The sequence below is a fragment of the Myxine glutinosa genome, chromosome 1 (genome assembly GCF_964187855.1).
Source record: "Myxine glutinosa chromosome 1, kmMyxGlut1.1, whole genome shotgun sequence".
In the NCBI taxonomy this organism is placed as follows: Eukaryota; Metazoa; Chordata; class Myxini; order Myxiniformes; family Myxinidae; genus Myxine; species Myxine glutinosa.
The window spans coordinates 79,306,641-79,320,496 of record NC_136261.1 but is presented as its reverse complement, the minus strand read 5'-3'; the positions used below and the strand labels follow the sequence as shown (position 1 = coordinate 79,320,496).

The following is a 13,856-nucleotide window of genomic DNA, read 5'->3' as shown; positions in this document are numbered from 1 at the left end:
AGGAAATTGTCAAATGTACAATCCTTAAGTCAAACACAAAAACATGTGATCTTGACCCCCTTCCCACCGATTTGTTTATTGAGTGTTTGGACACCCATCTCCCATTTATTACTGCAGTTATCAATGATTCTCTGACTACGGGTTCATTTCCGCTTCTCTTTAAACAAGCTCTTGTTAAACCACTTCTTAAAAAGCCCACCCTTGACCTTAACGACATGAAAAATTACCGTCCTATCTCCAACCTGTCTTTCCTGTCAAAGATCACAGAAAGAATTGTGCTGTCACAGATGAATGACCATCTAGTTTCAAATAATCTTTTCAATTCTATATATGCCAGTCAGCATATATACCAGGCCATAGCACCGAGACCGCTCTCCTAAGAATAACCAATGATCTTCTGACCTCTCTTGACTGTGGTAAGGTTTCCGTTCTTGCTCTTTTGGACTTGTCTGCCGCCTTTGACACGATTGACCATAGCGTCTTAATTCGTCGTCTTGAAATCACATTTGGTATAACTGGTACTCCCCTTTCTTGGCTGATGTCCTATCTTACTGATAGAGTGCAAACAGTTGTTGTCAATGGCCAGAAATCAGCCCCTTCTCCACTTTCCTTTGGCGTTCCCCAGGGCTCAGTCCTGGGACCTATCCTCTTTCTTTTGTACACTCAGCCTCTATTTGATCTTGTTGCCAGACATTCAGTTGATCACCACGCCTTTGCGGACGACAATCAGCTGTACAAAGGAAGCACGATTCAACAAATCGTGCCCACTGTTGAAGTGTTAGAAGGCTGTATTGCCGACGTGAAGGCGTGGATGACCCAAAACAAACTTCAGCTGAACGATGCTAAAACAGAGTCTATGATTGTAAGATCGCACAGATGTCCTCTACAATGTTCACTTCCTACCACTATTCATGTTGGTGAAACCGATGTAAACTTTGTTTCGGCGGCCAAGAACCTTGGTGTGGTTTTCGACTGTAACATGACATTTTCCAAGCAAGTACTTCAAACTTGCAAATCAGCATACTTTCAGCTGCGAAAGATCGCATCCATTCGCCACTTTCTTACTCCTCAAGCTGCTCTAACTCTGGTCTGTGCCCTTGTCCTCTCAAGGCTAGACCATTGTAATTCTTTGTATGCTGGCTGCCCTCTGTTTCTTTGGATAAGTTACAAAAGGTTCAAAACTCTTCCGCTCGTCTTGTCTGTAAGGCGAAGAAGTCTGACCATGTTACTCCGCTTCTTGAATCTTTACACTGGCTGCCTGTCTCTGCTCGTGTGCAATACAAAATTTGCACACTATGTTATAAATCATTGTGTGGAGCGGGACCTCACTATCTCTCTGATTTGCTCACTCTCTATGAACCTCGGCGACGGCTTCGTTCAAGCGACGACTCTATGACCTTAGAGCCACCGCGCACCAGCACCAAGTCGTTTGGCAAGAAATCCTTTTCCTTTGCTGCACCTCTGCTCTGGAATGACTTGCCTTCCTCTGTTCGACATGTTGACTCTCTTCCTGCCTTTAAAACCTCCCTCAAAACCTATCTGTTTCACAAGTCTTTCAAAGTCTAAGTCCTGTTTTCCCTTTGGTTTGAGGTGGGACAGAGATCGAGAGTATGTCTGTGTACATGTGCGGGGGAGGGAGGAGAGGAGGAAGGGGAGTGTACACATCTGTGGGTTTTGAATGGGGAGGGAGAGGAATAGGGCAAGAGTGAAGGTGTGTCTGTGTGTGTGTGTGCGGTGTGTGTGCGTTCGCATGATAATGAAAAGCGCCATGAGGGTAGTTTACTCTGCTTGATGGGGCTATATAAGACTCCTTTATTATTATTACTTGGAAAGGCACACACCTGTCTATATAAGGTCTCACAGCTGACAATGCATATCAGAGCAAAAACCAAGCCATGAGGTCGAAGGAACTGCCTGCAGAGCTCAGAGACAGGATTGTGTCGAGGCACAGATCTGGGGAAGCCTACAAAAAAATTTCTGCTGCATTGAAGGTTCACAAGAGCACAGTGGCCTCCATAATTCTTAAATGGAAGAAGTTTGGAACAACCAGGACTCTTCCTAGAGCTGGCCGCCCGGCCAAACTGAGCAATCTGGGGAGAAGGGCCTTGGTAAGAGAGGTGATCAAGAACCCGATGGTCACTCTGGCTGAGCTCCAGAGATCCTGTGTAGAGATGGGAGAAACTTCCAGAAGGACAACCATCACTGCAACACTCCACCGATCTGGGCTTTATGGCAGAGTGGCCAGACGGAAGCGTCTCCTCAGTGAAAGACACATGAAAGCCCACTTGGAGTTTGAAAAAAGCACCTAAAGGACTCTCAGACTGTGAGAAACAAGATTCTGTGGGCTTTCATGTTGGCACCTTTGGTGGCGGAGGTAACGAAGCCTGCCCTTCGGCCTACTTGTGGTAAACAGGGTCAAAATGGAAAAAAATGAACAATGAAAGCGTTTAATGTTGATGGTGAGCACTCATTCTTACGAGACATGTTTTGTTATGCTGAATCCGAATCAAGTGTTTATCAGACTCGATTTTGAGGTTTCAACACTTTAATGGCCGACTCAAAACAACGGCGGTTTTTCAGCACATTCACTTGACTCATGTACTGGAGTTTTGATATTGTCAATAAAAATCTACCACAAAACATCGCTTAGTCATGATAATTGGATATTCTGTGCAGCATTGGCCCAACATACATGGTAAGATGTTTATTAGGAGCTAAAACATAGCGCGGGTTTGTAGATGTGCTGATATTCTGACGATTTGACAACCGGGCTGCAATGCAACCAAACGATTTTATGTTTTGTGACTTTGTTTGCCTATATGATTTGTTAAATTTGTATGTGCTAAGGGATTCCATTTTGAAATTTTCTGATAAAAAGCAAAGAAAAAAAAAGCACCCCGCTCACTCCGTTTCATGATTTTGCCGATTATATTTTGTGCTTATTTTGCATGTCATTTTTACCAGGCAGTATCAAAGTGCAGCTGGACTACTTTCAATGAAAAATTAGCACCACCAACCCAGAAAATAGTATTGTGTGACACTTGCCAATTGTCCAGGCCCCTCCACATAAACGTGACACACTGATGACTGTAGTGCAGTGAGTGTTTCATGTGGTGCAAACACTCAAGCTGAAACATCTTATATTAACAGTAGATGAGGCACTTTATCACAAGCTGATGGAACTCAAATGGTCGGTCTCTGAGTATAAGAACTTTCTTATCTCTCGTCTTGGAGGCTTGCACACCTAAAATGAACTTTCACTGAGTTCTGGGGCAGCATATGCAATAGTCCGGGTTGTGCAGAGAGCAGAGCTCAGTTCAGTCTGGCCATACCTAGAACCAGAAGGCATATTTAGACAGGTCGAAAATCTGTTAAGTAAGGAATTTAACCAACACTTTAAATATTTCAGCGACAGGATAAAACATGAAGATCCAAACACAGAATTCTGGTTGTGATATATGCAAATGGTCAGCATCTTGCTGCTTTTCACTCGAGCACAGTGCGATGGAACTTGGGACCTGCATATACAGTCACATGAAAAAGTAAGTACACCACATGTAAACTTTTGACTTTTTCAACATATTTCAACACACAGCTATTTGATCTTCATTTCAACAATATTGATCGATAAAGGTGATATAATATAACAAATATCATGAAATATTTACATTTTGTAGTCCATTGTATGATTTAAACAAACATAAATGCAAATTTCGCACGTGGAAAAAGTAAGTACACCCTTGGCTCTAATAGATGGTATTGCCCCCTTTGGCAGAAACAACCTCAAGTAGGCGTTTCTTATAACTATCTACCAGTCTCTGACATTGACTGGGAGAAATTTTTGCCCACTCCTCCATGCAGAATTCTTTCAGCTGTGCGATGTTTGAGGGGTTTCTTGCATGCACAACAAACACAACAACATGCATTTTAAAGGCCATTTTCCCTGCTAGAGCGGGGGTTAGCCTTGCGGTCCCCATGACAATCTTCTCCATTTTGCCCTATTTTCTGCATCTCTCCTTGTTAACCCCCTTGCCCGCATTTCTTCTTCCACCATCTTTAGCCAAGTCTTTCTCGGTCTTCCCCGTCCTCTGCTTCCTTCTACATTCATTTCCATCACTCTTCTCAACCAGTCACTTTCATCCTTCCTCAACACATGACCAAACCATCTCAACCTGTTCCTCTTCACAGCATCAATCACAGGCTCTATTCCCAACATCTTTCGCAATTCATCATTTGTCTTTCTCTCTCTCAACAAAACTCCACACATCCACTGAACCATTCGCATTTCCACCCTTTCCAACCTTCGTTGCTGCTCTACGTTCATTACCCATGTCTCGCTCCCATAAATCATAACACTTCTCACACATGCAGCATACACCTTTCCCTTCAGCTTCAACGACACTCTCATCATCAGCATGCCACTCAGTTCCCGAAACTTCTTCCATGCACATCTCACTCGAGCAACCGTTGCCGAGTCTGATCCACCTTCTCCATTCAGCATGTCTCCGAGGTAGGAAAATGTTTTCACACCTTCCAGCTTCACGCCGTCTCCAAGATTCAACTCAACATTTCCTCCATCTGCAGCTCCCTCTGTGCACACCTTACATTTGAATGTAGCTGCCACACTGGTTAATGACCCTCTCAGACCATTACATTTTTGATGAACCCACTCAGCGCACATTGTACATTGAATGGAGTTCACTCCGACACCCTTCCTACACACAGCACAGGGCCACTTCCCAGTTCTTTCCACCTCACCACATGCTTTACCACTTGCCATCACCTTCGTCTTTCCGATATTCACCTTCAGACCTTTTGTCTCCATACATTCCTTCCACGTGTTCATCTTTTCCTTCAGTCCATCCATACTTTCCGCAATCAACACCATATCATCTGCATACAACAACTCCCACGGTAAACCCTCCTTTACGTTCTGAGCCAGCACCTCCATCACAGCTACAAATAGTAGTGGACTTAGTACCGACCCCTGATGCACTCCCACCTTCACCTCAAACTCACCACTGTTCCCGTCCTTCGTCCTTACAGCTGTGCGCGCTCTTTTGTACATTGCCATCACTACTCTGATCAACCATTCCTCCACTCCTAACTTCCTCAATGCCCATGTCAATACTTTGTGTGGTACCCTATCGAATGCTTTCTCCAGATCAACAAACCCAAGAAACAACTTCTTCCTCTTCTCCATGTACTTCTCCTGCAACTGCCTCACAATGAAAAGCGCGTCTGTCGTTCCTCTTCCTGGCATGAATCCAAACTGCATTTCGTCGATCATCACTTTCTTCCTTATCCTCCTCTCCAACACCCTTTCCAATACCTTCATTCCATGCTCCAATAACTTTATCGCTCGGTATGAGCCACACTCCAGAGGGTCACCTTTCCCCTTGTATTGAGGGACGAGGGTACTCAGTTCCCAATCCACTGGAATGCGGCCTTCTTTCACCACCAGATTACAGATCTCTGTCATTCTCTTCACACCCCAACTTCCTGCTGCCTTCAACATATCTCCCACAACTCCCGTCGGCCCTCCCGCTTTTCTACCCTTCATTGCTTTTATCGCTTCCTCAACTTCCTTCTCAGTTATCTTTTCTGCCGGTCCTAAAACAGGGTTACTCTCTATGTTGCCATCCCATTCATTCTCTGTATTCAACAGCATTTCCATATATCTTTTCCATCTTCCTTTAATTCCATCTGGGTCGACAACGATTTGTCCCACTTCATCCTTCAAGCAACTCACCCCCATCACATCACACCTCTCTTTCGCTATCTGCTTTGCAATCCTGAATACTGCTTTCTGACCCTCTTCCGAATCCAAGCGTTCTCCGAACATTTTCCTACATGCCTCCTGCGCCTTTGCTACCTCTTTCTTTGCAGCCTTCCTGGCTGCCTTATAACTTTCATGCTCTGCTGTTTCTGCTTCCGTACCCTTCGCCTTCTGCCACTCCTTGAACCTCTTCCTCTTCTTGTCAATCCTCTTTCCAACTTCATCATCCCACCACCATGTTTCCGAGTGCCTCGGTGGTCCTTTTGTCCATCCATGGACAAAGCACAGCATGCACAGTTTCTTGCATGCACAGCTCGTTTCAAATCCCCCCACAACATCTCGATGGGATTTAGATCCGGGCTTTGACTTGGCCATTCCAAAACCCTCCATTTCTTTCTTTTCAGCCGTTCCTTGGTGGATTTACTGGTATGTTTAGGGTCATTGTCATGTTGCAAGGTCCACCTTCGGTTGAGCTTCAACTTTCCGACAGACGGCCGCACATTATCCTCAAGCACCCTCTGGTACAATGAAGAATTCGTAGTGGATTCTATGATGGTGAGCTGCCCAGGCCCTGATGCAGCAAAGCTGCCCCAAACCATAATATTTCCACCACCATGCTTTACAGTTGCTAACAGGTGCTTGTGGTCAAATGCTGTCTTTGGTTTTCGCCAAACATGTCTTCTGGTACTATGGCCAAATAGCTCTAGCTTTGTCTCATCTGTCCAGAGCACATTGTTCCAGAAGTGCTGGTCTTTGCCTCGGTGTTCATTAGCAAACTTTAGTCTTGCCCTGATGTTCTTTCTGGACAGCAAAGGTTTCCTCCTGGCACACCTCCCATGTAGATCAAATTTGTGCAGCCTCTTTCTAATGGTAGACTCGTGCACTTTGACATCAACAGTGGCAAGAGCTACCTGTCGGTCCCGTGTTGACATTCTCGGGTTCTTAGAGACTTCTTTCAGCATCTTGCGGTCTGCTCTCGGGCTGAACTTGCTGGGGCGGCCTGGCCTGAACAAGTTGGCAGTTGTTTGGAATGTTCTCCACTTGTAGATGATCTTCCGGACAGTCGAATGATTGATTTCAAATTGTTCGGAGATCTTTTTAAATCCCTTCGCAGACTCGTAGGCATCTATAACCTTCTTTCTGAAGGCCTCGGAGAGCTCTTTTGATCTAGGCATGGTGACGCCGCACACTTCAACTACAAAGAGCAAACCAAACGAAATGTCTGAGGTTTAAATAAGACAGGTTCCTCCAAGATCCTCTCTAACGATGTTCTAATCATTTGCACCTGAGCTGGTGCACCTGATTCTAATTTTAGGTATTTGAAGTAGTGATAAATGTAGGGGTGTACTTACTTTTTCCACATGAGAAATTTGCATTTATGTTTATTTAAATTATACAATGGACTACAAAATGTAAATGTTTCATTATATTTGTTATATTATATCACCTTTATCTATCAATATTGTTGAAATGAAGATCAAATAGCTGTATGTTGAAATATGTTGAAAAAGTCAAAACTTTACATGGGGTGTACTTACTTTTTCACGTGACTGTATGTGCATTCAGGCGTATGCTACCATACTTCTTCCGATATGATCATGTGACTTATGCAAGGTGGGGTGCAGTCTACCTGTCCGAGATGGATAGGCTGCCCACATAATTCGTCTGGAATTTGAGAGTGGCAACTTTGTTGTCAACCAGATGTGGAAGGAGTACCAGATGTAGACAGTTGCGACTCGGCACAAGTCAAGTTATTCTGCATGGGCAGGTCTCAAGAAACTCCAACATTTGATGAGGTGCGATTCCACATCACGCATGTGCACTTCCAAGTGTCTGGATCCAATCCCACTCTCTCCATCCATGTCTCCCATGTGTTACATCCATGGGCTGGACCCACAAAGAGGTGCCAAGCTTACCCTCCCTCCCTCTGATTCCTAAAGCGTGTTCGGAGATCGTGTCGTGTGAGTGCGCGCCAATGACTGGACCAGCATGTGTTGCAGCTGCAGCCGACTGAGTTCAGTAGATTAAGCAGATGCAGTCAACTGAGAATCAAGTACTCCAAGTACCAAAAGTTGCAGATGTCATAGCCAAGACAGTGTATGTCAGAACATTTTAGAGGACCGATATTGTGTGTAATTTATCTGAAATTCAATACCAGTCTTCACGGAACTTCTGTCATATAGCATTGATTTTACTTAATTTATTTGCTGTTGGGGAGGAGAGGGGAGCTCCAACTACCTTTTTTAAGCCTTTTTTTTTTTTTTGACTTTGGCTATGGGAGATTCCAATAATTCCGAGAGCACCTTTCACAAGAGTTGTCATTTTCCATAATATCTTGACAACACAAGGTACTGTACTAGTAACACCAGGCCAGTGGAGCTATTGAGGTTGAGTTTGTAATTGGGTATTAAATTAATCAAGATTTGAAAGACTTTGAAAATGGTACGTGCTGCTTCCTTGCTTGAAGCTCAGCATTAAAAAGGATGGAGCATGGACAATCTTCATTGGTAGGCATCCATGGATAGGAGGAAATTCCTCCTTTGGAAATGCCCCGTTGAGTGCGGTGAGAAAAGCGGTGCCATTCTTGTGGTGTCGTTGGTACCCAGTGTACGCCGGGGAAGTTACGGAACCTCCCCCAAGCTCAGTGGCTGTGTTTATCTCCTCTACCAGTCGTGTGTGTGTGTGTGTGTGTGTGTGTGTCCATGTGACAGCTCCTTGATGAGCCGGCTTCACTTAGGTCCTGTTAAATAAAGTCGATGTTTAGCAAATTTCAAGTCCATTTCTGCTGGACTATCATCTTTCTTTTTTCCCAAACAATTTTGGTGGTCTCTTATTCTTTCTCACTTTTTTCCCACAGTTTTCCCCTTTTTTCTTTCAATTTTGATGGTTCTATTTAGCTCTCCTAAGCCATAGTTGTACATAATAAATAGATGGCGTTGAGTATTTGCCAATTTTTACATAAAACTGAACTGCCATTGCAACTGGATAGATTCCACCTTCGTTTCATCAACATTTGACTATGGGATGCTGGCTGTGATGAGGGGCGTTAACATCAGCTGACTTCGGCTAATGTGAGGAGGGCACAGCCACATAGATGTAAGTGAAAGTGCGTCTTCCTGCCATGATCTTAGACACAGCCCTATCCTTTTATGGTAAGACAAAAGCCACATGCCACAGTCAATTCCCATTGAGATTTGATTGCCTTTCACAGTGCCTCGATGCTTGGATGGATTGACAACACCATGTGGTCCACACAATGCGAGCGTAAACTGTGGTGTACTTTAATAACAAATGGTAAAGCAGTAAGACCTGCTCTACGTGGTTGCCCCCAAAATGCCAAGCAAAAGTGGCCATATTAGGTAACTACATACATGAGCTAAGTTGATGGTGAAACGGTATTTTGGTTGCACAAGACAGGCACCGGAAATGTTTTGGCAAACCCAAGTCGAGCAAAAAGTACGAGCCAGTCACCATTGAATGAATAAATTGAAGATTTCAAGTTTGTTTTTTTTGTCCTGTATTTTATTTGATTTTGATGTGCTCTACATGTGCAGTTTCTTGGCAAGGGGTTACACTTGGTGGTTTGCCATTGCCTTTCCAGAGTTGTTTGTCTGTGCTCTATCCTTTTAAATACCGTGCGTCGAAAAGCAAGGAAGCAGCATGTACCATTGTTAAAGTCTATGGAATGACTGCCAGGGTTTGAACCACTGACCTGCCAGACTCAGAGGGGACACTCTAACAATTGTGCCACTGACTATTATATACATGTTGATGTGTATTAGGGTGCATCAAACGCCCCATGATTTTCAAAAAGTTGTTGTATTTTAATGTCTATTCCCTCAAATGTTACACTTGTTGGTAGAAGTATGTATGCAAAAAATAGATGAAATCAGAGGTGGTCCTGGGTGGCCACCGGCCACGTTTATATATTTAGGGCCATTTAGGGCCACAGCTAAACTACTTTACAAGATAATGTAAAATTAACTACAAGATAATGTAAAATTAACCATTATACCTATATACAAAAGTAAAGTCCTACTTTTACTAAATGCCTAATATCAAACAGTTAAAACAACCTTACATGTCAATGTAAAATTAACCAAAATCGTTCTTCATATTACAAAGTTGTAGTACAGTGTTGTAGTATTGTACTTTCATTGATTAAAAGTTTGAAAATGTATTAAGCACAACGCCAATGTCACTACTCCAACTTTGCTCGTTTCCGCAAATTTGGCCTCGCTTTGCGGTCACATTCAACCACTTGAAGAAGATTTTGGAAGTGGTCTTCTCTTCTTGCAGTTGAGACAAAATCAGTTGCGAGCTTTACTGCTCTCTCCGCAGGGTCATTCACAACATTAAGCCCATCCACAATGGACTTGGCTGCCTTGAAGTGCTCATTGTTCTGCCAAGTGTCAACATCCTCTGTTAGGAAGGTCATATCTAGGTGAAGAAGGTTTACTGTAAACCACGAGTCCTCGTTCACAAGATCAGCCAGGGTTGTCGCTTCTGTAATTTTTTGGAAATGACGGTTTGCCATATCCAGAACCGTAGCGGTGTTTTGGAGTGCTTGGCATTTCATCTGGTTGTATGGCCAGTAACACATCTGCAAGGGCACGACGATCCTTTTGAGGAATTGCATTGCTGAACAGTGCCAAAACAACCAGTTCTGGGGTTAAATACCACAAATGTCTATCAAAAGCTTTCACAGCGCTGACTGAAATGGTTGAGTTGACAGCTTTATAGTTGAGCAGAGTCTTGTAAAAGCACAAATCAAACCATGGGGCATTTGAAGCAGACTGACATATGAGCCACCAATCACAATAAATATAAACAACAAAAACAACAAACTCCTTCAGTTTTTTCTGTTGATGTTGTGTTGTTACAGTTCCTCGAGGTAGTAGAGAAATTTGCTCTTCAAGTAGGCATATTTTGATGGAATAAAGAATCTTTGACATCCACCTTGCTTTATGCATGGCCCCTGGTCTGTGGAGTGTTCCTTGTTTTGTGACATCATCATCGAGGACTACCTGGCAGAGTTGTGCCATTTCCTTGTAGTCTTCCCTACAGTATGAAGCGCTTGTGCGGATTGTGCTTAAAACCTTGTTTTTGCAGGATAAAAGCAGCTGTTGTGCATAGTCATTGTACATGGAAATGTCAATTTTGGTTAAACTTTCATTCTTTGCATGCGATATGCGTTCCCAATTCTTCTGGAATTTTTGGAACAAAGATACTTCTGGAGACTTTGATGCCTCAATTTTGAGAACGTCAAACACATGATCCAGGATTACCTCTCCAACATGATGGCGACATGCACACCACAGAAGAGCACGGTCCAGTTTTGATTGAATGGTAACACAGGCAGCTGTAACGTGTCCAGTGTTTGATGCTGTTGTGTCAAAACATAAGTTGACAACTGATTGTTTGCACTTCCATGAATGTAGATACGTGTAAGTGTGCTCGGCAATGATGTCACCTGATGACCTATCACTTCCAGGAGGATATCTAGCCACCCCCAGTAGCTTTACATCAGTGGCATTCCCAACCAACACTGGCAATCTTTCTTCCTTGACATTCTTGTTTGTGAGCGTTGGTATCTGCTTGCCATCCCAGTGAAGTGTTGCAGCTGTTGGGGCGATCCAATTTTCTTGAATATCTTTGGCGATAGCACTTGTTATTGATCGTCGAGCCTTATCAGCAGTTGAGTACGACTTGGCCACACGACGTGGATCACCTCCTGCCTCTTGAATTACAGCTTTGGTGAGCGCAACCTGTTGAACAGGAGTTATGTTTAGTCGAGTAGCAACAGACACAACTGAATGTCTTTTCAGAATATCATGAGGAATAAAGGCAGATGTACCTGCATATGTTGATCTGTGGTGACTACGCTTCCTTTGAAACTCTGGAATCGCCTCTTCTTCAGTTTCTTCCAAGCTATCTGCAGAGTCACTATCATCAGAGCATACAGAACTAATTGTCATCTCTTGTACACTGGACGATTCATGATGTTCTCATCTTGAAGCTTCCGCTAAGAGGCGTTTTTCTTTTCTATGATCTTTATCAACTTTCTTCTTGTCAACACCACCAAATGAGGCTACTCTGTCAGATTTCATTGACTCTAAAAATACTCTATCTTCCTCATTCTTAATGTTTGTCATTGCATCTTTTGTCCATACACCAAAGGTCTTATCAAGACGTTCATTCATGGTTTGCAACTTAGCCAAAGTGCTTGGAGATTCTCGGCGAGAAACAGGTATTTGACGCAATTTGTTATTGTCATTAAGAAGGTCAAGTATTAGTTTGCAGCATTGATGGTCTGAAAGCATAGGAATATTTGCTTTAGTGTAGAATTTTTTCAGCTGGATAAGGACGATGCTGGCAGATTTCCATTTCAGTGGCTGAGTTTGTTTGCCTTCACATATTTCTTTCTGGATGTACCACATCACGCATCGAAGAACCTGCCGGCAAGTTGGGAGGCGGACTCCTGTCAATGTACCATCTGCTTCTGTAAAAGCATTGCCAAGACCAAAAATGGCACTTGCTAATCTGGTCTTCTTATCTGCCATCTGAAAGAAAATAAAGGATATTATTAGACTACTAGTATGGGACCCACGATTAGACCTCCGATTTCATTCATGTAAAAATACAAACTAATTATCAAACCATCGTTTTTTGCATAAAATTGTTATATTTGTATTCCTCTCATCAAGACCTTCAATTTGATACCAAACATGACTAGGTTTGGGTGTAAAATAACAAAATCAAACATTTTTACATAGTGCGGCCCCGAAAATGGCCCTAAATATATAAAAGTGGCCGGTGGCCACCCAGGACCACCTCTGATTTCATTTATTTTTTGCATACATACTTCTACCAACAAGTGTAACATTTGAGAGAATAGACATTAAAATCCAAGAACCTAAGGGCGTTTGATGCACCCTAATGTGTATGGTATTGGATTTGTTATGACATATATTAATTTATTTATGTATTGTTGGCTGACAGGATATCTTTGAGGTATGTATGTACACTCACCTTTCACCTTCAGCTGTCTAGCCTGGGTTCAAATATTGATGCAGCTATAAACTGTTCAATGTGTCGACCGTATATCGGAAGGACGTCGAGCAGAATGACCTGCTGTCTACCAGCACCGGCCATTGATTGACGTCAAATATCCCATGGTGATTTTCGCGTAGAGTAGGTGAGTTATCGCCAGCATCCTAAGCAAATTGCTAATTCCTGCTCTGACTGATGCCTGGAAGGTAATGGCAAACCATCCAGCATAGCCCAGGAATAGCTTCAGCAGCAATGACACCGTCACGAGTATAGTTCATATATTCAGTACTTGCATCAGCACTCCCACTCGAGGACACCCGAGGGTGGGAGTGCCCATCTCGGCCCTTCAATGGGCAACTTAAAGTGGTGATACTTCCACAGAATATGTCTCCTGGGACACACTACACCTGGAAATTATTTTTGGGACTTACTGCCACTATATTTTGCCTGCTGGAGCACACTAAAGTTTTTGTTTTGTAAAACACCAAGTGACCAATTTTGGAGTTGCATGCATATATATATATATATTGGTGACGATAACCTGCGTGTGTGATTATGTGCAGGTATCTCCAATGTGTCGCGGAAGAGCCCCATCACGTGCTGGATATGCAGTATGCTCTCTTGTTTTGGCGGAGCCATGCTTGCTGCCTTCATGCTCGGAGAACCCATCGTACAGCCTTTTGAAAGCAACATCAACATTGTGCTTGCCACAATCGTGTGGTGAGGCTTCGCACTTCCCAGCGAATTTTGCAGTTGAATCCCTGTATTTTATTTATCATGTCTCCATTCCTGCAGGGAGGAGTTCAATTTCTTGACAAAGATCGTAATTTAAGGGAGATGCTTCCATTCGCCTGCGAATGTCTGTGATTCCAGTTCATTTTGGATTTAAACTTTTTTTGTATTGATTATTTTAAAGTATATATGATTCTCTGATCATCTGATTTCAAGAGCTAAAGTGTTTAAGTGGCTGAAATGAAACTCTTTCCTCGTTTCCCATCCCATCCATCACGGAGTCAATGGCAGC

General features: G+C 43.2%; 1 protein-coding gene across 1 annotated transcript in view; it reads left to right on the top strand.

Moving 5' to 3' along the window:
- The window catches only part of TMEM38A (transmembrane protein 38A), a 43,416-nt gene that overhangs the window by 14,858 nt on the left and 14,702 nt on the right, over positions 1–13,856 (top strand). The window contains exon 2 of the mRNA XM_068114036.2: positions 13,396–13,552. Within this exon, the coding sequence (XP_067970137.2) occupies positions 13,396–13,552 (157 nt within the window). The remainder of the gene's footprint in view (positions 1–13,395; positions 13,553–13,856) is intronic.